This window comes from Engystomops pustulosus, chromosome 6 (assembly GCF_040894005.1).
Source record: "Engystomops pustulosus chromosome 6, aEngPut4.maternal, whole genome shotgun sequence".
Lineage (NCBI taxonomy): Eukaryota > Metazoa > Chordata > Amphibia > Anura > Leptodactylidae > Engystomops > Engystomops pustulosus.
Window position 1 is genome coordinate 39,400,202 of NC_092416.1, and position 27,540 is coordinate 39,427,741.

Here is a 27,540-nt window from a genome sequence, read left to right on the forward strand (position 1 = left end):
GGGTTAAACATTTTGAAAATGAGAGTTATAACTTGTATTTTTTTTTTTTTTTTTTTTTTTTTTTTTGTGTTTTTTAGTTTTTAAAACCAAACGATGCTATCCTATTGCTATGGCTATTTTCTAGCCAAGTATTACAGCACACTACTATGCCAGATGAGATGACGCTGAGTTATGAAAAAAATAAACGTAAAATAAAAAAGGAAATGGCAGACTGTGCCTAGTTGAAATACAACCCCGGGCCCTAATAAATTTTCCCACTTCGGTCTTTGCGATGGATATGTGCATCACTAAAACACAGTGGTCGCAAGTCTGACTCCAAATTGCTCCCAATTTGATAGTAGATGCACTGCAGCAAGTACAGCCACCAGCAGATCAACCAGAAATCAAATATATATAACGCTACTGTAGGCGTAATTAAGACGTTTGTATTCTCCTATGGCTATTTTCTAGCCAAGTATTACAGCACACTACTATGCCAGATGAGATGACGCTGAGTTATGAAAAAAATAAACGTAAAATAAAAAAGGAAATGGCAGACTGTGCCTAGTTGAAATACAACCCCGGGCCCTAATAAATTTTCCCACTTCGGTCTTTGCGATGGATATGCGCGTCACTAAAACACAGTGGTCGCAAGTCTGACTCCAAATTGCTCCCAATTTGATAGTAGATGCACTGCAGCAAGTACAGCCACCAGCAGATCAACCAGAAATCAAATATATATAACGCTACTGTAGGCGTAATTAAGACGTTTGTATTCTCCTATGGCTATTTTCTAGCCAAGTATTACAGCACACTACTATGCCAGATGAGATGACGCTGAGTTATGAAAAAAATAAACGTAAAATAAAAAAGGAAATGGCAGACTGTGCCTAGTTGAAATACAACCCCGGGCCCTAATAAATTTTCCCACTTTGGTCTTTGCGATGGATATGTGCGTCACTAAAACACAGTGGTCGCAAGTCTGACTCCAAATTGCTCCCAATTTGATAGTAGATGCACTGCAGCAAGTACAGCCACCAGCAGATCAACCAGAAATCAAATATATATAACGCTACTGTAGGCGTAATTAAGACGTTTGTATTCTCCTATGGCTATTTTCTAGCCAAGTATTACAGCACACTACTATGCCAGATGAGATGACGCTGAGTTATGAAAAAAATAAACGTAAAATAAAAAGAAACTGGCAGACTGTGCCTAATTGAAATACAACCCCGGGCCCTAATAAATTTTCCCACTTCGGTCTTTGCGATGGATATGTGCGTCACTAAAACACAGTGGTCGCAAGTCTGACTCCAAATTGCTCCCAATTTGATAGTAGATGCACTGCAGCAAGTACAGCCACCAGCAGATCAACCAGAAATCAAATATATATAACGCTACTGTAGGCGTAATTAAGACGTTTGTATTCTCCTATGGCTATTTTCTAGCCAAGTATTACAGCACACTACTATGCCAGATGAGATGACGCTGAGTTATGAAAAAAATAAACGTAAAATAAAAAAGGAAATGGCAGACTGTGCCTAGTTGAAATACAACCCCGGGCCCTAATAAATTTTCCCACTTCGGTCTTTGCGATGGATATGTGCGTCACTAAAACACAGTGGTCGCAAGTCTGACTCCAAATTGCTCCCAATTTGATAGTAGATGCACTGCAGCAAGTACAGCCACCAGCAGATCAACCAGAAATCAAATATATATAACGCTACTGTAGGCGTAATTAAGACGTTTGTATTCTCCTATGGCTATTTTCTAGCCAAGTATTACAGCACACTACTATGCCAGATGAGATGACGCTGAGTTATGAAAAAAATAAACGTAAAATAAAAAGAAACTGGCAGACTGTGCCTAATTGAAATACAACCCCGGGCCCTAATAAATTTTCCCACTTCGGTCTTTGCGATGGATATGTGCGTCACTAAAACACAGTGGTCGCAAGTCTGACTCCAAATTGCTCCCAATTTGATAGTAGATGCACTGCAGCAAGTACAGCCACCAGCAGATCAACCAGAAATCAAATATATATAACGCTACTGTAGGCGTAATTAAGACGTTTGTATTCTCCTATGGCTATTTTCTAGCCAAGTATAACAGCACACTACTATGCCAGATGAGATGACGCTGAGTTATGAAAAAAATAAACGTAAAATAAAAAGAAACTGGCAGACTGTGCCTAATTGAAATACAACCCCGGGCCCTAATAAATTTTCCCACTTCGGTCTTTGCGATGGATATGTGCGTCACTAAAACACAGTGGTCGCAAGTCTGACTCCAAATTGCTCCCAATTTGATAGTAGATGCACTGCAGCAAGTACAGCCACCAGCAGATCAACCAGAAATCAAATATATATAACGCTACTGCAGGCGTAATTAAGACGTTTGTATTCTCCTATGGCTATTTTCTAGCCAAGTATTACAGCACACTACTATGCCAGATGAGATGACGCTGAGTTATGAAAAAAATAAACGTAAAATAAAAAGAAACTGGCAGACTGTGCCTAATTCTACTCAAACCCCTAATAAATTTTCCCACTTTGGTGTTTGAGGTGGATATGTGTGTCACTAAGAGCTAAACACAACGGTAGCAAGTCCCCCTGCTAATTCCTCACAATATGGTACTAGCTGCAAATAAAAAAAAAAAAAAATTATAACGTTATTGTAGCCCTAAGAAGGGCTGTTGGGTTCTTGGAGAATCACTCCTGCCTAACAGTAAGCTAATAGAACACCCTAACGCTTTCCCTGAGCAGCAGCAGCTCTCTCCCTAGCGGCATCCAGACACAGAATGATCCGAGCAGCGCGGGCAGCGGCTAGTCTATCCCAGGGTCACCTGATCTGGCCAGCCAACCACTGCTATCTACGTGTAAGGGTACCACGTCATGCTGGGTGGAGTGCAGAGTCTCCTGGCTTGTGATTGGCTCTGTTTCTGGCCGCCAAAAAGCAAAACGGCGGGAGCTGCCATTTTCTCGAGCGGGCGAAATACTCGTCCGAGCAACGAGCAGTTACGAGTACGCTAATGCTCGATCGAGCATCAAGCTCGGACGAGTATGTTCGCTCATCTCTAGTAACGATGGAGGAGACGTCAGTGATAATAATTCATAGTAAATGTCCTTTACTTTTCTATGTATCTGATACAATAATCTGCTCTTTGTTTCCATGTCCTTCATTTATCATCAGGATATTCTCCTAGTTTTTAAGTTTTCTATATTTATTATGAGGAAAATGAAGAAATAACAGAAGGAGTAACATAAACCCTATAAAAATCCTCCCATTGTACATAGACTTTTATGTACAATCCCTGAAACAACTCTTTCTGTTTTTATTACCAATAGCAAAACAGCCGGGGACAATATTTCTATAATATGGTGTAAAACAAAACACTGTAAATAAAGTTTATTGATGATAGAATGTGACAGAATGTTGTGCTGCTGGCTCCTCCCCTTACATCATCCTGCTTTTTGATTGGTTGCCTTACCATTATAGAAAAGTTTCTGCTGCTTATGATGTCATGGAATGCTGTGCTGCTGGCTCCTCCCTCCTACATTATGACATCATGTAGGTATATAAGAAGCTGCGGAACTAAGAATCCTCTGAGGGTTTGTTGTAGGCGTTGGAGGTAAGTCCACTGTGTCCTCAGCTCCTGTTTTGTCCTTCATTTTCTTCTATCATGTCTCCTCCTTTTTAGTAATGGCCACTTCTTTTCTTTTGCCTCTGTTGCAGAGTTGGTGTTGGTGTGTTATAGAGTGAGATTGTGGTAAGTTCATCTTTCCTGTAAATGTACAATGTCTTCCTCCAGCCACCACTAGGGGGAGCTCACTGTATACAGGTCCCTCTGTAATTAATAATAGCTGATAACTATCCATAGTTAGTTATTCATAGAATAGAAGGAAAGGATATTGAATGTAGTTTTATAGTAATTTGTATTTTGGGTTCCCTTTGGTACCTTTTCTGGGTTCAGGAACCTTTGACTGAACCATTGGGTGCTGTAGAGGTCCGCTATGGTTGCTACATATCGGGGTCTTAAAGATCAGTTATAGTAAAAGGGTGAAAAATCAAGCCAAAAATAGAGGGAATCTTAAAGTCTTCACATGTTAGGTTGAGATATTGGGTAGAAGTTGATGATGTCCATCATGTCTCCATGTGTAGAGATCATAGAGGATGTTCTGGGCACTAATTATCCTTTTTCTTACAGAATGGATGACTACGAGGCGATTGAGGAGGCAGAGGTGGAGGAGTTGGTGATGGAGGTGATTTACATCGGGCAGAAAGAGATTGATGAAGAGGAGGGTTACATCGGAGATGACGAGGAGAAGGAGGTGGAAGAGACAGAAGTGGAGGAGTTTTACATCAGGCAGGACGAGAGTGATAAAGAGGAGGGTAACATCGGAGAGGAAGAGGAGGAGGAGGTGGAAGAGACAGAAGTGGAGGAGTTTTACATCAGGCAGGAAGAGAGTGATGAAGAGGAGGGTTACATCGGAGATAATGAGGAGCAGGAGGTGGAAGAGACAGAAGTGGAGGTGATTTACATCAGGCAGGAAGGAAGTAATGATGAGAAGGAGGTAGAGGAGGAGGAGATGGCGATGTAAGTAAATCTGTCACTAATTTCATTATTTACTTAGGATAGGACATAAAGTTGCAGCAGTTGTCTATATAACAGACCACATCACAATTTGCATTTTCCAATGAGCTTTATACACATAAAATCAGTTGCTATAGGTAACGACTTCCCCTTTAATTTCCTTTAATTTTTGTAGAGAAAAGTCCAATCTATAATATGCAGCATATAATCTTGTGACCTTCATATTTCCCAGCGTCACCATCATACATGAGACACCCATAGAAGGAAGACCCCAATGTCTATCCCGATGTAACACAGCACATAGAGGAGCAATGGTCTTGTACATGATCTGATTGGTTGTTCCTATGGGAATTTATAGTGACGTCACATTGTATCATGTATATGAGCGAGCATCTCCTGACCTGTATATGTCATGTTTCTCATCATATTCCCCAACAGGTGGTGGAGGCGAGTGGCCATGTCTGACCAGCCAGTACGGTAATTATATGACACTTCTATTCTCTATAAGATTCTGAACTTATATGAAGGGGTTAATTCTGTTGGTACTTCATATATTATGCATTTTATTAATATTTATTATTCTTGGTGAATTTCTATCATGGGAACCAGGTTTTTAAGTAGGACATAAGAGGGGCATATGGCAGACATGAGGGGAATATGAGGAACATGAGGGGTATATGTGGGAGATGAATGGTATATGGGAGACATGAGGGGTATATGTGGGACATGAATGGTATATGGGAGACATGAGGGGTATATGGGGGACATGGGGGGTAGATCAGGGACATGTACGGGGCAGTTCCAGTAACCAGCGCTGTGTTTTCTATTTTAGGATAAGAACAGTGATGAAGTTAAAACCATTTGCATTTGATACCATGTAAGTTTTATGATCTCACAAACTTTGTTACATCTTATTAATAACATTTTTCAGTTACAATCACACAGTGGATTATTGTGATTCATCCCATTCTGTTATATGGAAGAATATGGAAACACTATAGACAATTCTTATCCAGTCTCCATACATTCTGCACCAAATTGTGGTTAGAGAAAAATCTGATTCATTAATAGTGAAATCATTTATGTTTTGTATCATATAGCGAGGAGGAGGAGGAAGCACAGGAAGAGGAGGAGGAAGCACAGGAAGAGGAGGAGCAAGTGATTGTAGAGGTGAAGGAAGTGAGTCCAAGAAGGTGAGTATAGAGCTCAGATTTTATAAAATGATTATATACTGACTATATACCGTATATATACTTAATAATAATGATCCTACATTGATCTCCATATTTTCTGTTATAGACCTTTAGGACAGGAGGTAATAGAGGCCGGGGCCAGCAAGGAGTCTCCCCTGTAAGTATGTAAAAGAAATAGGACTTAATATATATTGCTGGAGTGCACATAGGGGTCACATATTTTTCTGTGTTGAGCTCTGCCACTCTGAGTATCCACAGAACATGACCCAGAACGACATCAATATATAGAACCTCCTAGACTGATCCTGGGACACGTCCTCCATGATATGGAGATGGTTTATCTACTTATTTTTTTCTTTTAAGGCCAAGACGCAGGTGGTGGAGACCAAAGTGTCTGCAGAAAAGCAGCAGAAAGAAGAGGTAAGTGACTTTTCTCTTGAAGGGGTTCTCCCAACAAGTTAGGCCCTATCCACAGGATAGGAGATCTCCATCAGCTCCATAGAGATGTATGGAGCAGAACTGTCATGCGTGGCCATCTGCTCCAATAATCTCAGGGAGCGACGAGGTGTCCGACGGAGGTACCTGGGACCCCATCGGACCCCTCATTGTTGTGATCTGTGGGGGGTCTCCCCACTGAGACCTCCACCGATCAGCAAGTTAGGCCATAAGTTGTTTGGTGGGAAGCCCCTTTAAAGAGTCTTGCAAATGAATATATAAATAGATATAAATCTAAAAAAATATATAGCCCCATTGTGTATCAATTCTCTTCTTGGACAGGAGGGGACAGGGTGTACATATTCTAGCACCAGGGTCTCCCCTGTATGTTCCTATGTAATGACATATTAATAATGAAATGTTATTTTTCTGCAGCAGAAGCAGCAGCAGGGGAGAGGGAAGACCTTCCAGGTAAATACCTGACTGCTAAAACTCTTTTTACTTCTATCTTATGAGGCGATATTCAGTTGATGGTAGAGGGTCTCCACATCCAGTCTCATCAGTCACAATGGGGCTTATTTACTAAGGGTTACAGATCGCACTTTCGTCGGACTTTGCGCTGGTTTTGGGTCTGACAGGTATTTAACAAGTGTCTGCGCTGGGATTGTTTTGCACACGATCGGATTGTGTCGAAGCTGCGCTGCTTCCGTGCGACAGAAATAGGGGGGCTGGCCCTTGGACGATCGGACTGATTCGGACTGAGCGCGTGATTTAACTTTCAAATTGTGTTGCAAGACAATGAACTTACATGCACCATGAAGAAGAAGATGGTGAACTCCGGTGAACCTGAGCGGGGAAGCGACACATGCAGGATATCGGGGCACGATCTTAGTGAATCGCGGCACAATGCATTATCATCGGACACTCCTCGGACCGGGTAAGTAACTGTGCCCCAATGTCTCTTGGTCTTGTCTCTTGCAGGTTCCTCAGGTTCCTCCTGTGTTGCAGCAGTATAGACACAGTAGAATAGAAGAACCATGAGATCTGAGGTTCCCGCAGACCATCCTGATATATCAACAAATACCCCGAGAGATTACTTGGATTTGGATGTGTCTTCCTTAACTGCATTCAGTAATAATTATACCACATTATATAAATTTAAAAAAAATAAAGCATTAAAATAAAATGAAGGTGTTTTTCCGTCCTTTATATCACATTTTAAAATGTTCACTGACGATCATATTGGTTTCGCTGTCATGGAGCCCCCACAAGATGTATCTGCATCACATCCAGTATCTCCAGAGTTTTATTCAGCAGACCTGTGTGTGTTCTGTCAAATGAATAATCATACAAGATACTGAGATGAGGGAAAATTGTGTTGTGTTAGATACTCGTAAGGGACAATCTAGTTCCGGATGCTCCTAGGGACTTCATCAAGCACTAATGTGTATTCAGTAATAGACTATTGAAACTAGTTACAGAAGAGAACAATACAAAAAATTCAATTGAGCATAAATTCACCAGCAAAAAAAAATGTTTAGGGAAGGTTGAACTAAAGCTAACTAAAACATAACTTTTAATATATTCAATATAAGGTCATAAAGTACTTCAGACCAAAACCACACTCCATCTCATAACACCAGAAGAAATGGAGAGCAGTAATAAAACAGACAATTTTACATCAATACACAATAATACACAGATAAATAAGCTACACTAGTGTATCGACTAGTGTATCGAGAGCTCATCAGTACATCAGTGCAGTGAGTCCATCCTTTGGGTACAGTCCTTGGTGAAGGAAAAAAACCTACAGATATGCTGTTGTTCTACAGTCAGCAGAGACGAGTGCTTTCATAGCACAACTGGGGACAAGTTCAAGGAGAGTCTCTTGACTTTGTAACAAATGGGGAGTAAAAAATCAAAAATATGTACAGAGCACCTGTTATGGGCTTCAGCCCATCAGGGAATTATTTCTCTTGTGGAATATCATCAGGATCAATAGCTGCACGCACTGGAGCAGGAACTGCAGCATGGACATCATCAGCTTGGGTGAAATCAGCAGTGGTTGGACCTGTCACCTGGACACCTCTGGTGGTGGAAGCTGGAACTGCTGATGTAGGTGCAGAAGCAGCAGAGATGTCATCTGGCGCAGGAGTGGCTGTAGCAGGACCGCAGGTCGCAGGAACCTATAGCAGGAACGGATGATGTTGGAACACGTTCCGATGCCGGTGGAGGATCAACCTGTGAAACAGAAGCTCAGCAGGAACATCAGGAACACTGGTAGGTTCTGGAACTGCTGGCATGCAGGGGCGGACTGGTCGTAGATTTTACCGGGAGAACTCCCAGTGGGCCGCAGCTCTTAAACAGCTGATGGGGTCAGTCCCTTCCTCCTCAGTACCTGCAGGGCTGGGGCCCCTCCTTCTCTCCCTCACTAAACAATGTGCCCTGCTGTTCTTATTATATGGATTCATAGCATGGGTGGCAGTGAAGGCATCCTGTTCTCCTCTGCAGACATCAGCCCCAACCCTGGACTCCTCAGTGGCCCTTCTGTATAAAGCCAGCCAGCCCCCCAGTATATAAGCAGCCAGCCTCCCAGTATATAGTCATTCCCTCCCCAGTATACACTCACCGGCCACTTTATTAGGTACATCTGTCTAACTGCTCGTTAACACTTAATTTCTAATCAGCTAATCACATGGCGGCAACTCAGTGCATTTAGGCATGTAGACATCGTCAAGACAATCTCCTGCAGTTCAAGCCGAGCATCAGTATGGGGAAGAAAGGGGATTTGAGTGCCTTTGAACGTGGCATGGTTGTTGGTGCCAGAAGGGCTGGTCTGAGTATTTCAGAAACTGCTGATCTACTGGGATTTTCACGTACAACCATCTCTAGGGTTTACAGAGAATGGTCCGAAAAAGAAAAAACATCCAGTGAGCGGCAGTTCTGTGGGCGGAAATGCCTTGTTGATGCCCGAGGTCAGTGGAGAATGGGCAGACTGGTTCGAGCTGATACAAAGGCAACAGTGACTCAAGTCACCACCCGTTACAACCAAGGTAGGCAGAAGAGCATCTCTGAACGTCGAACTTTGAGGCAGATGGGCTACAGCAGCAGAAGACCACACCGGGTGCCACTCCTTTCAGCTAAGAACAGGAAACTGAGGCTACAATTTGCCCACTCAGTATACAGACATAAATCCCTAACAGTGTCACCAGCAAAGCCCCTCACAACATCACACCTCCTCCCCCATGCTTCACAATGGGAACCAGGCATGTAGAGTCCATTTGTTTATCTTTTCTGTGTTGCACAAAGACACAATGGTTGGAACCAAATACCTCAAATTTGGACTCATCAGACCAAAGCACAGATTTCCACTGCTCTAATGTCTATTCCTTGTGTTCTTTAGCCCAAACAAGTCTCTTGTGCTTGTTGCCTCCTTATCAGTGGTTTCCTAGAAACTATGTCACCATGAAGGCTGCTGCACAGTCTCCTCTTAGCAGTTGTTGTGTAGATGTGTCTGCTGCTAGACCTCTGTGCAGCAGTGACCTGGTCTCTAATCTGAGCTGCTGTTACCGGCGGTTTCTGTGGCTGGTGACTCGGATGAACTCATCCTCCGCAGCAGAGGTGACTCTTGCTCTTCCTAACTAAGGGCTGTCCTCATGTGAGCCAGTTTCTTTGTAGCGCTTGATGGTTTTGGCAACTGCACTTGGGGACATTTTCAAAATTTTCTCAATTTTTCGGACTGACTGACCTTCATTTCTTAAAGTAATGATGGCCACTAGTTTTTTTTTACTTAGCTGCTCTTTTCTAGCCATAATACAAACTCTACCAGTCTATTCAGTAGGACTATCAGCTGTGTATCCCCTGACTCCTGCAGAACACAACTGATGCTCCCAAACCTATTTATAAGGCAAGAATTTCCACTTATTACCCTTGAAAGGGCACCTGTGATGTGACAACCTTTTCTGGTGACTACCTCTTGTATCTCATCAACAGAAGCCAATAGTGTGCAAAGCAGTAATCACAGCAAAATGATCTAGAATATAAGACATCCTTTCAGTTGATTCACACTTTTTTGTTAAGTATATAATTCCACATGTGATAATTCATAGTTTTGATGCCTTCAGTGTGAATCTACAATTTTTATAGTCATGAAAATACAAAAAAACTCTTTGAATGAGAAGATGTGTCCACCAAACTTTTGGTCTGTACTGAATATATGTATGTGTATATATGTGTATGTACACTCACCGGCCACTTTATTAGGTACACCATGCTAGTAACGGGTTGGACCCCCTTTTGCCTTCAGAACTGCCTCAATTCTTCGTGGCATAGAAACAACAAGGTGCTGGAAGCATTCCTCAGAGATTTTGGTCCATATTGACATGATGGCATCACACAGTTGCCGCAGATTTGTCGGCTGCACATCCATGATGCGAATCTCCCGTTCCACCACATCCCAAAGATACTCTATTAGATTGAGATCTGGTGACTGTGGAGGTCATTTGAGTACAGTGACCTCATTGTCATGTTCAAGAAACCAGTCTGAGATGATTCCAGCTTTATGACATGGCGCATTATCCTGCTGAAAGTAGCCATCAGATGTTGGGTACATTGTGGTCATAAAGGGATGGACATGGTCAACAACAATACTAAGGTAGGCTGTGGCATTGCAACGATGCTCAATTGGTACCAAGGGGCCCAAAGAGTGCCAAGAAAATATTCCCCACACCATGACACCACCAGCCTGAACCGTTGATACAAGGCAGGATGGATCCATGCTTTCATGTTGTTGACGCCAAATTCTGACCCTACCATCCGAATGTCGCAGCAGAAATCGAGACACATCAGACCAGGCAACGTTTTTCCAATCTTCTACTGTCCAATTTCAATGAGCTTGTGCAAATCGTAGCCTCAGTACTTAGCTGAAAGGAGTGGCACCCGGTGTGGTCTTCTGCTGCTGTAGCCCATCTGCCTCAAAGTTCGACGCACTGTGTGTTCAGAGATGCTCTTCTGCCTACCTTGGTTGTAACGGGTGGCGATTTGAGTCACTGTTGCCTTTCTATCAGCTCGAACCAGTCTGCCCATTCTCCTCTGACCTCTGGCATCAACAAGGCATTCCGCCCACAGAACTGCCGCTCACTGGATGTTTTTTCTTTTTCGGACCATGCTCTGTAAACCCTAGGGATGGTTGTGCGTGAAAATCCCAGTAGATCAGCAGTTTCTGAAATACTCAGACCAGCCCTTCTGGCACCAACAACCATGCCACATTCAAAGGCACTCAAATCACCTTTCTTCCCCATACTGATGCTCGGTATGAACTGCAGGAGATTGTCTTGACCATGTCTACATGCCTAAATGCACTGAGTTGCCACCATGTGATTGGCTGATTAGAAATTAAGTGTTAACGAGCAGTTGGACAGGTGTACCTAATAAAGTGGCCGGTGAGTGTAGTTTCTTTGCACCCAGGTTACGTACAAAATTATAGATTTACAAAATAGATTTGTTCTTAAATTGAATTTGTATGTAAGTCGGAATTGTATATTTTATAATTATAACCCCAGGGGAGGCGTGAGCAGCAATCACCTCCCAGCGCGCCCCACGTGTGTCCGCCTGGCTACAACAGGGAGGGAACATGTTTTGTGTGAATGCAGCTTAAATATGAATATGTATTTTTTAAACAGAAATCTGATATGGGGCCCAGCCTCACTTAGTAACACCCCTGGGGGGGCACAGCTTGGGGCATTATATGGGGGTGAGCACTGTTGGGGACACGTTATTAGGGGTGGAGAGCACTGCTGGGGACATTTCATGGGGGCCTCCACTGAGGACATTTCATGAGGGGGAGCACTGCTGAGGTCATTTCATTAGGGGGGAGCACTACTGAGGGCATAATATGAGAGAGCACTGTTGGTGGCATTTTATTAGTGGTGGTGAGCGCTGCTAGGGACATTTTAAAGGGGGAAGCACTACTCAGGGGATTTCATTAATAGGGGCACTATAGGGGCATTTCCTTAATGAAGGAGCACTGCTCGGCATTTCATTAATTGGGGAGCACTACTGGGGGCATTTCATTATTGGGGGCGCACTGCTGCGAACATTGCATTAGGGGGGAGCACTTCTGGGGACATTTCATAAGGGGGGGCGTACTGCTGGCTCTGGTGTGGACATTTTAATCGGGTGCACTACTGGGGGCATTTTGTTAATGGGGACAGTGCTGGGGACATATTTTATGGGGTAGGGAGCACTGTTTGGGGGCATTTCATTAAAGGGGTTTCCCATGAAAAAAATCTCAAATTTCAATCCCCTAGTGTTGTTAACACTATAAAGATCTTTTTAACCTTTTACTTCACAACTTTTCTCAGTTTTCTTGCTGTTTTAGCTCCTATCACTCAGTAATGGTTGATGTGTAAAAATCCAGAGTGTGGGCAGGGACTCTCTAAGTAGACACTTCATGATCCCTTTTCTGTAGCCGTCTTTTTATCAAATAATTAAAAGATGACTATAGAAAAAGGGGCACTATAGAGGGAGGCTGCAGGAAATGGGACATTATATGGGTTGGGGTTAGACATGGAATATTTGTACGGCACACAATTCATATCCCTATAACTATGGTAAGAGGGTTACTCGGCCCTGGAAAAACATTCTAGGTGCAGCCAGTCCCCAGATACAAAAAGGTTGGGGAACACTGCTTTAATGAATAAAATATACTGCCCCCATAACAAATTGAGGCCCTCCATACTAATTAATAATATATATTAACTGAGAATAAATTTAGATGACCTGATATAATGATAGTAATAAAGAAATAATATCATATACTATAGTTATTATGTAGCATTAGTCTGGCCACAAATAAATTAATAAAAATACTTACTCCTTACACAGTCCTCTAAGGTGTTCTGTCTGGTGCTGACCACTAAGCATTATGCGTTGTGGTCTGAAAGATGGCAGTACAATCAATAAATTGATTAATGACTTACTCATGAATTACTGACTTTTCCCATGTTAAACCACATATAAAGTAGGAGACCTCCTGATTGGAGAAGAAGGTGGTGAACTGATTACGAGCTCTGTGATTGGTCACTGAAAACATGTTTTTTCATATTGGAAATCCCAATATCCCAATGGAGATACTGTTGAGCTTTGTCATCAATTTGACGGGAAAAACCTTTGGAGATAGTAGCTTGGCTTTGCTACTTGAGGCAGAGGCGGGCCTGCAATAGTCACAAGTGCTATGTATAACAGCATCTGACCCCTGCAATATTGGGGTCACTTAATAAAGGGCGCCCTCACTAAGAATGGGGCAGTAGGGGGTACTTACTAATAATAGGGAAAAGGGGGAAACTTACTTAGAAAGGGGGTATTAAACATGAGATAAGATGGAGGTGACATTGGTGACCACTCGTGCCAGCGCATCATCTATGGCTTGTGCCAGTTCTTGGCGCAGGTTAACGCTTCATTCTATGCCAGGCTGTGCCACTCGTGCACCAGAAATAAACTAAGAGTCTGGAGCCTCTTGGAATATTCGGCACAACATGCGGGGGGAATATCAAGAGCTGGTGCACGATGCGGTAAATCGTCCCCACTATTTTTTTATCTTCTTGATGCCTTAGGCTACATGCACACTGCCGTGAGCCCACTGCACCGTAACACGGCGGGCACACGGCAGCACGGGGAGAGGAGGAGGAGGTGAGCGCAGCTCACCCCCGCCCCTCTCCATAGCGATATATGGCCGCGGCGCCGTAATACGGGAAAAGATAGGACATGTCCTATCTTTTTCCCGGGCTACGGAACGGTACGGTGCCGCACGTGTGCTGCACCATACCGCTCCCGTACAGGGCCGTGAGCCCATAGAAGTGTATGGGGGACGTATATTGGCTGCATATACGTTGGCCGTATATACGTCCCCCATACTGTAGTGTGAATGTAGCCTTAATGGTGGTGGCCACGGTTGGGTGCAAAGAAGAGTCCCATTATGAATTTTGCCCGGGTCCCAGAGGACTCTAGTTACACCACTGCTTATAGCTTAGTACTCAACCTACCTGTTCTGGTCCATTAAGTATTATACCAAAGTGTCAGGCATTAAGGGAAAATAGCTCAGAGACTGATATTGCCTTCATGATGTCCCTGGTGCCCTGAACTCATCATTGGTTATTGTTGATCATCCTAATTATACTTAAAAGAAGAAAATGTTAATTAGAGATTGGATCCGATGTAGTCAGTTATCTCCCTAACTGCACCTCACCATAGACTAGGGGGCACCTCATGCTCAACAATGTTCTAGTTTTTTGGCCTTCATACAGCTGATACTTGTACTGAACTTGTAATTCTGATCCCTTTCCTGGTTCTCTATTGACATGTCACTGTTTGGTTTGTCGCCTACACGTTTATCAATGCAAATTACACAATAGTTTTTTTAGCTGGACAGGCAGATCTTTCACTAAGGGAAAACATTGAACAATAGTTTATTAAATACACATGCCCCTTCACCAGGACCAGAACATTTTGTTTTTTTAACTAATAATGTAGTATTATCCTGAAATAGTCATTATATTAGTGCTCATTATTACCTTTTGTATAAGTTATGATACATCATGAATGTATTCTGTTGTTAGGTATTTTGGGGATGTTTCTACACCTTATTTGCACATACAAGAACATTGTGACCTTCATCATTTCTAAAATGAATTTGTTTAGAGCCACAAGGACTCTTCTTAATGCTGACAACCCCATCAAACTAAGTAATCAAAGGAGAAGGATCTTGGTCAGAGAGATGGCCGAGAATCCAATCATTGAAGGGAAAGACGAGATGAATAACAAGTCTTCTAAGGTAGGTTCAAGTTCATAAGAGCACACCATAGGGTGGAGGCTTATCTGAGGTGCTCTTTTTATAGAACCTTGAATTTTTATCCTAAATCTTGATGCCCAACAGTCAAAACTTGTGTGCTGGGTTTAGGACAAGATAAGTAACAATGGGATACCAGGAGATGGACTGGACCGGCACCATATTGGGGGTCGAAGATTGTTTTGGGTGGTCTTCAGTGGTTGAAGAAGGGAGTCCACACTTGGGAATAATTTAAGTAATTTTTTTTTTCATTATTACGTGTTTCGGAGATGGATTACCTCCTTTGTAAGATCTGAAGGAACTTATGGCCACTCTCAGTCTGGACTGCAGTCAAATGAAAAAATAAGAAAGGGATTTTTACTTCGAAGTGTGGACCCCCTACTTCTTCCACTGAAGAGCACACAACACATTCTCCAACCCCTTAGTCTGGTGTAGGTCCAGTCCATATCCTGGTATCCAAAGAACCCAATTGACAACCTGTGACTCCAGTGATACAATTTACTGATGGTAGAAACGTCCAGGAGGTCAACTATCACTGCAGGACTTCAACAACCTGAGCTTTATGGCTTTTATTTAGTAAAAGACCACTAAGAGTTTATAAAAAGCACCTTAGGGAACCTCCATCTGTGAGAAAGATGACGCACTGGTCCACTGAAACCAAGATGGAACTTTTTGGTGTCATTTCTAGGCGTCATCTCTGTAGGAAACCATGCCCTGCCCAATGCCTTCACTAAGGGTCAGGCAGTAAGAGTTCTGCTTACGGAGAGTTTGCCAATTAAGGCCGCCTTATAGGCATGTGGAGACTTAATGTTATTAGACTTCTTGTATGTCATGCTTGGTGTTAAGGGGGCTGCCTTTCAAGGAACCTGTCAGGCTTGCGAGATGTGGATCCGCTGGACCACTGCAGACGATGACTGAAGCCACTACCTGGGACCGGAATCTAAGTGGTACTCGGTTTTCACCAGAGCCCGCCGCAAAGCGGGTTAGACAAGCTGCGGCGTGGTACCACCAGGTCGTTCCTCAGGCGTGACTTGTCTGCAGTGGCGGCCAAGGTTGAGGTACAGAAACAGCAGTCAAGCTCGAGGTCACAGTCCAGGCACAGGGTCAGGGCAGGCGGCAGAGATGCAATGTCAGAATCCAAACCGGGGTCAGCAACAGGAGATCCAAGCAGAAGGGTACGGGAACACAGAACTCACGACAGCAATACGAAGGGACACTGGTACACGGGAACACGGAGGTAGTCAGGCAACACAGGAACACGGAGGGAGTCAGGCACGCAGGAGACACTGGAACGCAGGCAAATCGCAACAGAGCTTTCTCTAAGGCTGTGAGGCACAAAGATCCGGCAGGGCTTGCAGGAAGAGGCAGGCTTATATGGATTTGGGCAATGTGGCCAGCACCAATTAATGGCGCGCTGGCCCTTTAAATTTCCTGGAAGTGCCGCGCGCGTGCCCTAAGGCGCGGGACCGCGCGCACACGGAGCGAGGCCGGGACTCGGGAGCGGGGAGAGGTAAGACGCGCTGGCGCGGCGCCTGCGGGGAGCGAGAGGCACGGGTGAGCCCGCGACCCGCGATGTGGGTCGCGGGTCCACCCGTGACAGAACCAAAAAAGGTAATTGTTTTCCATTTCCCACCCTGGAAAACATATTTGCATATTTCCCTACAGTAAAGTATGGTGGCAGTAGAATCATCTGGAAGAGTTATTTATGCTCAGACTGGACCAAAGATGTAGCTTCCAACAAGACAATTACCCTAAGCACACAGTTTAGAAAACACGGGATTAGCTTTGGGATAACTTGTTGAATGCATTTTTGGAGACACTTATGAATGAAAGCTTCAGACTGATGGTTCCCATACAACCTTACATATCTTGAGAAAAATTCCAAAAATCCAGGATTACTCTTAGAGTGGGAGTAATATTTATAACTTAAACAAAATTGTGTACTAAGTACTCATTGCACACAATGGTGTTTGAAACCTGTGGTTGGGTATTTCTCCATAGGGCTCCATTGCTTATCTGAGAATTCGCCAATAAATTGGAGCCAATATGGTGGTCTAAAATATGGTAGAACCACTCACGGTAAAAATCTACCAGAACTTACCCAGAGTACATAAAAATCAATTTCTGTAATGTGACTACGAATGTACAGGCCGTCCCCGACTAAAGGACACCTGACATACTGACGACCCCTAGTTACAGACGGACCTCCCTGGTCACTGTGACCTCTGGTGAAGCTCTCTAGATACTTTACTATAGTCCGAGGCTGCAATGATCAACTGTAAGGTGTCTGTAATGAAGTTTTATTGATAATCTCTGTTCCCATGACAGCACAAAATTTTCGAAATCCAATTGTTACTGGGACAAAAAGTTAATTTTGTGGGGAGTTACAATTTATAAAATATACCTGTTCCAACTTACATACAAATTCAACTTAAGAGGCTGTCTTGTACGTAACCCAGGGACTGCCTGTATATCAGGCGCTGTATAAAATCACATGTCCATATGTTTTTGATCTAAGATTCCACCCACCGACCTTATATCACTCTTCACCTCGTGTCCACCCTATGTTGACTCTTCTAATCTGTGTCCTATCACTTTGCTTCCAGCTTTCTGTTGGGTATGTGCCCAGTCTAACATTGGGTGTCCATGCCGCGGCATATATAAAGCTGAGGAGGAATCCCACGTCATGGGATTGAGTCTTCTGACAGGTGAGATATCAGCAATGCTATTTCGCACTATACATCATTGTATATTGTTAATATTATTATGTATATTGTTAATGTGTATGAGTACTTTTAACGTTAAATATATGGATGGATCCATAGGCAACGCAGAATGGGGGGAGTAGTAGCCACGGTAAATAACCGCACTAAGACGTTGCACTATGAAAAAATTTCTTTACAAAATCCCTTTCATTTATAAATGGGATTCCCATAACTGATAACAGATTAATAGACAGTATTGTCTTGTATTATATATTTTTATATATTATTGTATCCCCCTTGTATTATAGAATTAATTTCTATTTTTTCATCTGTTTTGCAGTTTCTGATCATGAAATCTCTGGTTTTATCATTGTTCCTCTTGTTCCTATCAGGTATGGGATACTGCGCCCCATAGTGGGCGTCACTAACTTGTGTGCTGCACACATTGTATAGACAATTGTTATAGGGTTAAAGGGAGTCCAAAAGCTCTCAAACCAACCCACAAGTGAACACAGAATTTTGTAGGAAACCTTCCAGGTTTAATTTATTGCTCCATGAAATTGAGGTTCTCAGTGCACTGGGGATGGGCCCTTGTGCACCCCTTTTTTTCTTTCTACACCTAATATTATATGGTAGATGTAATGTATTGTGTGAAGAGTGGGTTATGCACCACAAGGTCCCAGGATGTAACCAAAAAGTTGTGGACCATTGAATATGAAGAAAAAAATTGATACTCTCCTTTCCCCATTTCCCACAGCAGTCCTCTTCTCTTCTCTGCTACAACTATCATCACAACTCAGCTCGTTGTGGCAGAGAAGAGGATTGGACAGCTGCAGGAAAGGGGCAGGATAAGATAGGGCTGTAAAAAAAGAGGAATAATAAGGAATCAGGAATTGGAGGATTATAAAGGGGGGACATTATAATGGGGGGCTGCAAGAAAGGGGGCATCAATGGGGGGCACAGGATAGGGCACCTTATAAGGGAGCCTGCAGGAAAGGCTCATTATATAGGTTGGGGTAAGGATGGGGCACACATTTTTTTCCAGGGACAATGGGGGGGGGGTGAGATTTTTATGTTACAAAAAGTTTGGTGACCACTGATATAAAGGATGGGGCAGAGCAGCAGTGAGACAAAAAAAAATTTTGCACCCAAATAGACACAAAAGTTACAAAAGGAGGAGGTGGGGGATATACTGGAAGGGGATGTCCTCCGGTGTCTTGGGTGAATTTATTTAAAAATTTAGCAGAAATGATGTCATAAACTGCATTGGATTGTGGCTGTGGTACATTTGGTATTGTGCCACAGGGAACACAGGAGACGGACCTGTTTTATTAAGCTAAGTCAGCCCTAATAAATAGGAAGTATGTTCATTCCTGCCTCCTTACTTCCTCCTTAGGACCCGCCTCCTTACTTCCTTCTTACGACCCGCCTTCTTACTACCCCGCCTCCTGACTTCTTTCCCTGTGGATATCTTCATTATTACTAACCCAAACCCTGGTGTTTTTTGAAAACCACTGTTTCAAAATGCAGATATTGTGCAGTAATTGCTATTTATCAATTTTAAAATGATAATAATAAGTACGATAAGTAATATACAAGTAAATGTACATTTTTTGCTGCAATTTTGACACTTTCGTTTTTACAAATTTGAGAAAAATTATGAATAAATAAAAGAAAAACCGAAACTACATCCTTAATATTAGATGTGGATTTTGATATAGTGATATGTGTTAGATTAATATAGTATGGTATATATGATAAGGTTTCATCGCACCTCCCTTCTGCTCTGAGTCACTGCTGTAGCATTGAACTAGTAGTTACAGCAGTCACACAAAGCAAAGGGGATGGGCTATGGAGCAGTTTAATGCAGATTTTTATTTGTCAGCTACAATCCCAGGATATAAATACATTTTTCACAGTCCTGCTGCTACTAACCAGACACAATCGTCTGATTACACAGATCTGCAGAGACAATACCTAAGGCCCCTTCCACACTAGCGTTTTTCACGCGTGAGTTCTGCACGTGCTTTTGACGCGCAGAACTTGCATTGCACTCTGTCCCATTGTTTCCAATGGGCCTTTCCTCATTTGCGTTGTTTTTCACGCGCGTGCTTGCGTTTGTTTTGACACGCGTCAAAATCGCAGCATGCTCTACTTTTGCGTTTCACGCGCGTTTTTCCCGCCCCATTCAAGTCTATGGAGACGCATAAAAAATGCATTGCACTCGCAAGCCTTGCAAGTGCAATGCGAGTGCAATGCGTTTTAAATGGATGGGTTGCTAGGTGACATGAATAATTCCCCTGCTCGAGATCGAGCATTTAATTAAAAAAACACAGTGAAGAACAGTGAAGAATAGAATAAAAACAGTGAACACAGTGAACACAGGATCATTTAAGTGAAAAACACAGTGAAGAACACAGTGAAGAATAGATTACAGATGTTCGGCACATCTGCTTACTTGTCGGAAGATACGCGCGGAACGGTGCGAACAAAATAGCATGTGAAGAACAATATATATGTGTGTAAAGAACACATTGCAGATGTTTCCATACATCTGCAATGTGTTCTTCACACATATATATTGTTCTTCACATACTATTTTGTTCGCACCGTTCCGTGCGTATCTCCCGACAAGTAAGCAGATGTGCCGAACATCTGTAATCTATTCTTCACTGTGTTTTTCACTTAAATGATCCTGTGTTCACTGTTTTTATTCTATTCTTCACTGTTCTTCACATCTGCTAACTTGTCGGGAGATAATATACGTGCAGAACAGTGAAGAATAGATTGCAGATGTTTGCGTACATCTGATAAGTTATCTGAAGACATTCTTTTTCAATTAAATAAAACATTTTATTCCCGAACCATTGTCCCTTTGAAAAATGCTCGAGTCTCCCATTGACTTAAAAAACGCGCGTGAAAATGCACCGAAAAAGCAAAAAAACGCGAACAACGCGCGCGTGAAAAACGCTAATGACTCCAAGGAAAAATGGAACAAAAACGCAGCCAAAAACTTCAGTTTTTCACGCATTGCACCCTGACGTGAAATGCAACTCTAGTGTGGAAGGGGCCTAACACTATCTGCAGTTCTGCTTGGTTAATATTGCTGACACAGTTAACCCTTTAATCTTAAAGGAAATCTAGCACTCGGGTAGATGTTACTTACAGGTGGGACTTATCTCCATTGTTCCGGAGCTTCTTTCCAGTAGCCTTGAAACACCTGTTTAAAGATAAAAAACGACGATGTAGAATTTGCTACTTAGATCCAGTGATTTTTTTTTTTCTCGATGTACTAAGTTTCAGGAAAATCCTATAAGATTTTGACCAGATTGGATCAAACCCCAACAGTTCTCAGACGAATGGGGACAGATTTGTCCCCAGATCAGGCCATTCTGGGAGGAAATCTCCTGCACTATTAATAATATAACATCTATGAGTATTAAGCACACTCCGGAATCAGTTCTCCTTTGCTACCTGATAAGACGTGGACTCCTTGGACTATCCTCGTCCAGGCAGCTTAATCTCTGATTCTTCAGCAGTGGTGGAGCAGCATCTCTCTCCGTCATTTGAGCAAAAGTGAACCAAATCTATAGATTTAGAGGAGATTTCCAGCTGGATAGATAGGAAACACAAATCCTTCTTAAAGGGGTTGACCGATTGTTTTTAAAATTCTGCAGGCAGGTTGGGGAGGGATGCTATCGTTTAAGCCGTATCAAGTGCTGAGGTATGGGGCTGGGTGGACATGTGCGACCAAAAGTGGACCTCAGCGCAGTTTCCATGTGAAAATGGCGGCGCTGGACAGTGCCACCATCCCTCCCCAACCCGTCTGCAGAATTTTAAAAACAGTCAGACACCCCTTTAAAGATACGGAAAGCGTGGATCAAGTACTGGAGTTGACAGGTGTAACCTTCTTGCCCTCAGGAAGAAGGTTACACCAGGAGTAGGGTCAGCTCCAGGTTTCAGTAGGCTCCTGGGCGATAGTGCCTCAGTAGGCCGCTGTTTTTCGAGGGTCTTACAAGTTTGTGTGTCACTGTTGTACTTGGACTCAACCGCTTACAAAAGTATTAATACAAGAAACCAAAGGATTCGGAGACATTTGCAGTGAACTCACGTGGCGGCATTAAAAATTCAGAAACTAAAACAGTCTCCTATTCTTTAAAATATTCCCAAGTTTATCATCCTAAACAGCCCCTTTATGGTTATTATATATAAAGCCCACTCTCACCCTCTATGGATTCCTTATGTACTGACTTATGTGGGCCCCCACCAGCAGCCCTGGGCCCCGACACTAGCCCAGGAATGACCAGTGCTGGAGCCGGCCCTGTATCTAAGACTTATTGCCCTAGCTGTCATATAATGCAGACGCTCTTACCGCTCTTGCCTCCCCCCCCCCCCCACGCACTCCATAATGTACATTTTAAATATGTATAACCTCCTTCTGTGTTTACTTACTGGATGTCCAATGTATATTACTTCATTAAAAGTTTCTTTAAATACCAAAAAAAAAAAGAATGAATAATGAATATAATGAATATGTCATGTTAATGATGTTAATGTTATATCGTTCTGTTTAACTTTTAAATTACTATTTACCTTGTAGGAATATATGGTTCACCTGTCACACCGGTTGAACAACAACCTCCAAAACCTGCAGTAAGAGACTCAGTCAAAAGTCTGGTCCATAATGCATTGGTGTTTGGCGCAGAATTGGTATCAAACTTGGAGTCGTCAGAGAAGGACAGACTGTAAGGAAGGCTCTGTTCATATTATTTTAGTGGATTGATGTGCAAATTATCACATTATCCATGGCCTCCTTCCTTCTAATATCAACTTGTAAAATTATGCTAATGAGTCTTAAAGGCTATTGGGGCAGTTCCTAGAGTCCCTCCTTGCTGCAGATTCATGGGCTGTTACACTGTTTTCCCCCTACCCTTGTGATAGACACTTACCCTCTCACTGCCTAATAAGTTTCAGCACAAAGTGGGAAAGGGAAGTGCTCCAGGAAGCCAACGCAAAGGGCTCTGAGAACCTCCCCAGTAGCCTTGCAAGCTCATTAGCGTAGTTATATCAGTTGATTTTAGAAGGAAGGAGGCCATGGATAACAAATATAAGAAGATTAGTCACGGATCTGTGAGTTAACATGAGCTATTTGTTAACATGAACCTTGAAATATAAATGTGGTGCTATCTGCAGGCAGCATGTTATAGAGCAAGAGAAGCTGAACAGATTATAAATAGTGTTTTATCTGCAGGCAGCATGTTATAGAGCAGGAGGAGCTGAGCAGATTATACATAGTGTCCTATCTGCAGGTGGCATGTTATAGAGCAGGAGGAGCTGAGCAGATTGTACATAGTGTCCTATCTGCAGGCAGCGTGTTATAGAGCAGGGGGAGTGGAGCAGATTATAAATAGTGTTCTATCTGCAGGCAGCATGTTATAGAGCAGGAGGAGCTGAAAAGATTGTACATAGTGTCCTATCTGCAGGCAGCATGTTATAGAGCAAGAGAAGCTGAACAGATTATAAATAGTGTTTTATCTGCAGGCAGCAGGTTATAGAGCAGGAGGAGCTGAGCAGATTATAAATAGTGTTTTATCTGCAGGCAGCATGTTATAGAGCAGGAGGAGCTGAGCAGATTATACATAGTGTCCTATCTGCAGGTGGCATGTTATAGAGCAGGAGGAGCTGAGCAGATTGTACATAGTGTCCTATCTGCAGGCATCGTGTTATAGAGCAGGGGGAGTGGAGCAGATTATAAATAGTGTTCTATCTGCAGGCAGCATGTTATAGAGCAGGAGGAGCTCTTGGCATCACATCTTTTTGTGCTTTGAGGCTGCAGTGTTATTTACTTAATGTTTTGGCATTATTGTATATCTAGAGCCTATGGGGGCTTGTTTTTTTGTGCAGGACAAGTTATTATAAGTGACAACAGCATTTTGAATGACACACTATAATAAAAACAAGCTTTCATTAGTTAGTATTTGGCAGGAGATTCAAGCAGCAACTTTTTTGAAGATGTATTTTTTGAAATAAATATTACATTCATGCAGTTCAGTGGCATTACAGTATGGCATTATGTATGTAGTATTTTATTTTTTGCTAGTTTTGCACATTCAAAGCTTTGTTAAAAAAAATGTATGTGTGATATTATGCAATGAAACCTAGAGAGCTTGTTTTTTGAAGAATATGCTGTGATTTTTATTGGAAATATTATTGGGTTTTACTCCATTTTTGTGGCAACAGGGCTACCAAAAAAAAATTATTGTTTTTTTATTATTATTTTTTTAATATATATATATATATATATACATATATATATATACACCGTATTTTTCGGACTATAAGGCGCACAAAAAATCTTTTGATTTTCTCAATCAAAGATTCTGCCACCTGCTGGTCATTCATCCTTATAATCAGGTGCACCTTATAATGTCTAGGTTCATATATAAGGCGCACCGGAATATAAGGTGTGCCTTATATATGAACCTAGACGTTTTAGCAGGCATTTATTGAAGGTGCGCCTTATAATACAGTGCGCCTTATAGTCCAAAAATACGGTACCATTTGACATGCATGAAGAATAGCATGATAATTTTATATTTTAGGCTGTTACGGACACATTAATACCAATTATGTATACTACATTTTAAGGATAACTTATTTTAAAAGAAACTTTTTTTTTTTCATTACATTTCTAGGTTCACTAGGGAATATGACTTCCAATATCCTGACTGTAGGTAGAGTGCACTGTACAGGGCCTGCTATATATATCGGTCCAAGGCTATAGGCTATTGTACCTGTCTGTGGAAAGACTACTCCATGCCCCAGTGGCCTCTGCTGACCCTCCTGTCCGTGTGTATTAGTCACTCTTCTATCGCTCCACTGACTCGCTCAGCTCAGGCTTCAGTGTGCGTGCATATAGTGCGCATATGTGGAGCACCAAAGAAAAGCTACTAATACGTTGTGCAGGTAGAAGGCACAGAAGAGGCTATTGGAGCATAGAGTAGCCTTTGCTCACACAGTCCGTAGGGGCTACTCCATGCCAAAAATGAGCACATGACTTAGATATAGTGTAGATAAGGTTAGAAAGTATCATAGGACTAGAAACAATAGTTTAGAATGGCTTTGAATGTTACGAAGAACCAACCATCAGATCTTAATAGGTAGATTCTTGATGGTAGGTAAGTAGCTCGAAACAATTGACTAATTTGACAAATTCTTTTTCTTTTGCTTTCATACAGTGCTGTTTTGGGCAACAGAGCTCAGAAACTAAAAGTAAGTTACTATAACTTAGCCTACGGCATCTCTGACTACTTGGGAGACATCATCAAAGAGGTGTACAAGGAAATCAATGAGACCTACCCAGTGTACACCAGCAAAGTCCTCCCTCTATTGGGAGCATTTGTCGTTCACACTGTTAACAGTTTACGTGTCACTGCCGAGGAAATACAACCGTATTTCGAGAAGTTTGAAGAGAAAGTTAAAGTCCATCAAATTACTTTCTGGGACGAAATCCTGCCTATTTTACAGAAAAAAACCAAGCCTGTCATTGATGCCCTAAAAGCCGGACTGGACCCCCATATTGAGGAAGTCCACAAAGAAGTCGAAGCTGCCAATGCGAAAGAAGAAGCATCGCCACTATCTGAACAAACTGAAAAAGAATTGAAAGAAATGGAAGAAAATTACAATGTTGCTGAAAAGTTACAAAAAATACTCATGTTCGACAAGAATGTGTTAAAGAAGATGCTGTCTCAACTCGCCATTTTTAATAATAACAACGCTTAGAGATTTATCAGAATTGTTTGAGAGCAAAACTTTTCTAATTACTCACTGTAACCAATCAGAGCTCAGCTTTATGAAAATGAAAGCTGGGCTCTGATTGGTTTTGCTCACTTTTGATAAATATTCTCATCCCTGAGAGAGCAGCTCCGATCATAACTGATAATGGAGGCCTCCTCGCCAAAACCATCCCTATGTTATGTTGTCAATCAAATAAAAGAAATTTTACTGAGAACTATTAATCATGAATGTTACTTTTATCATGGTAAGCATAAGAAAACAAATTTATGACCATGCATGAAGCCTTTCAACAAACTTTGCATAAATCAGTATCCAGTGTGTTGACATGTCAGGTCACTATGTAATCATCATTTTCTAGGCCCTTCAATCTCTGCAGCTTCATCTGTAGTTTGCAGTCCTCTCTGTGTTTGGTGTAGAGACTTAGCTGCTGTGACTCACTCCTCCCCCTCCGCATTGAGCTGCTAGGTCATCTGAGCTTCTAGCAAGGTGGAATTCAGCAGAGACTGAAAAAGCAGATTAGAATGAAGGAGTGAGATTGACGATAAAGCACAGAAGTGTTTTTATTCGTTTGTACTACTGATTTATGCAAAGTTTGTTAAAAATGTACTGACCGCTTAAAACAGCCCTGGGAAAAAAGTGGTCTCATGTGGCAGCATAGCTCCCAAATTAAGCAGTGGTGAAAGAGGGATAAAAGTTGTGGGGTATAATTCCCCTTTTAGTGTTCCTACCATCTCCCCCTCCCTTTGTGGCTCCATCATATTCAGGTCCCCCCTCATATTTTAGCTCCCCCAGCAGGTTCCCTTCATACTGTGTCCCCAACAGCTTCCCTTGATACTGTGTCCCCCAGCAGCTCCCCTTCACAATAATCCCCCCCAACAGCTCCCCTTCATACTGTACCCCCCAGCAGCTCCCCTTCACAATAATCCCAACTGCTCCCCTTCATACTGTACGCCCAAGAAGCTCCCCATTATAGTGTCCACCTAACAGCACCGCTCCACACTTTGTCCCCCAGCAGCTCCGCTTCACAATGTGCCCCCACCAACAGCTCCCTTTTATACTGTGCCCCTCCAGCGGCATCCGTTCATAGTGTCCCCCCAACAGTTCCCCAATACACCGTGCCCCTCCAGCAGCTCCCCTTCATACTGTGGTCCCACAACCTACTAACCATGACAACCTCAGCCTTGCAGATTTTAAGAGACACGTAAAATATTTTGTAATTGGAATATAATTTACCAACAATTGACTCCATAGTTATTAGACCATTAATGAAAAAAGAATAATGTTGATGCTCTTGACTAGGATGTGTCTTAGGTCTCCATATACATTACCTTAACATTACTGGAACCTACTGATATTGGCGGGTCGGCCAGTATAGCACCTGCATATGTCTTGCCTCTCCCCTCCACAGATGGTCTTGTGGAAGAGGTTTTACCTGCTACTGTTCTATGTGATGTCATTGGGTTCCATAAATTTAGAAGTGCACACCTGGCTATGCAAAGTGTATGACGGTTGGGAATATGGTGATTCTGGGAAATTCAGTGTAAAATCAATCAATGTATCATTTAGTCTTTCTTCTTGCCCAGATCTTGTGCGGTCTATAAGCATTATGTGGTTCTAGCATTATATAAACAACGTAACGGTTTTAGTAGAACATCTTCAGTCTACATTTGAGGATTACAAGTTGGGTAGCCATCTTATTCTGTGGACTAGGTCTTTTCCACGGGTTTCTATCACTGGGATACATTCCATTTTTATATTTTCTTCATCTTAGGTTAATATCCAGGACATAAGACTCTGACAAGGGTTGTGAAGGTCCTAAAACACGATGTGAAATGTGCGAGTTGTGTAAAGACATTTACTAATCATCTCACAATGGCTCAAGGATAAGTAGTACCCATGATGCCCAAGTAGCTGCCCTGATAGATTGACCTGTTCGTTGGTCTATATTGGTGAAGTTTCCAGAGGTTATGGTGTTAGTCCTATGTATAGCTA

General features: G+C 42.4%; 3 protein-coding genes across 4 annotated transcripts in view; 2 read left to right on the forward strand and 1 right to left on the reverse strand.

Moving 5' to 3' along the window:
* The window catches only part of LOC140134943 (uncharacterized), a 238,955-nt gene that overhangs the window by 79,054 nt on the left and 132,361 nt on the right, over positions 1 to 27,540 (reverse strand). The gene's annotated exons all lie outside the window — the stretch shown is intronic.
* On the forward strand, positions 3,559 to 7,372 carry LOC140065653 (uncharacterized). Its single transcript, XM_072113231.1, has 10 exons — positions 3,559 to 3,610; positions 3,715 to 3,748; positions 4,187 to 4,576; positions 5,012 to 5,050; positions 5,406 to 5,450; positions 5,674 to 5,766; positions 5,873 to 5,923; positions 6,130 to 6,186; positions 6,637 to 6,672; positions 7,183 to 7,372. Exons 3-10 carry the CDS (start codon positions 4,188 to 4,190, stop codon positions 7,229 to 7,231), a joined length of 759 nt encoding a protein of 252 aa, XP_071969332.1. The 5' UTR covers positions 3,559 to 3,610; positions 3,715 to 3,748; position 4,187; the 3' UTR covers positions 7,232 to 7,372.
* LOC140134941 (uncharacterized) lies at positions 18,028 to 25,762 on the forward strand. Its single transcript, XM_072155785.1, has 3 exons — positions 18,028 to 18,143; positions 22,352 to 22,496; positions 24,990 to 25,762. The coding sequence occupies exons 1-3, from the start codon at positions 18,101 to 18,103 to the stop codon at positions 25,531 to 25,533; spliced, it is 732 nt and encodes a 243-aa protein (XP_072011886.1). The 5' UTR covers positions 18,028 to 18,100; the 3' UTR covers positions 25,534 to 25,762.

Excerpts from the sequence above, each read along its gene's own strand:
- LOC140065653 (XM_072113231.1), top strand. The coding sequence starts at position 4,188 with ATGGATGACTACGAGGCGATTGAGGAGGCAGAGGTGGAGGAGTTGGTG. Across the intron at positions 5,051-5,405 it reads ATGTCTGACCAGCCAGTACG|GATAAGAACAGTGATGAAGT; the intron begins GTAATTATATGA and ends TTTCTATTTTAG. Across the intron at positions 5,767-5,872 it reads AAGGAAGTGAGTCCAAGAAG|ACCTTTAGGACAGGAGGTAA; the intron begins GTGAGTATAGAG and ends TTTCTGTTATAG.
- LOC140134941 (XM_072155785.1), top strand. The coding sequence starts at position 18,101 with ATGAAATCTCTGGTTTTATCATTGTTCCTCTTGTTCCTATCAG. Across the intron at positions 18,144-22,351 it reads GTTCCTCTTGTTCCTATCAG|GAATATATGGTTCACCTGTC; the intron begins GTATGGGATACT and ends TTTACCTTGTAG. Across the intron at positions 22,497-24,989 it reads TCGTCAGAGAAGGACAGACT|TGCTGTTTTGGGCAACAGAG; the intron begins GTAAGGAAGGCT and ends GCTTTCATACAG.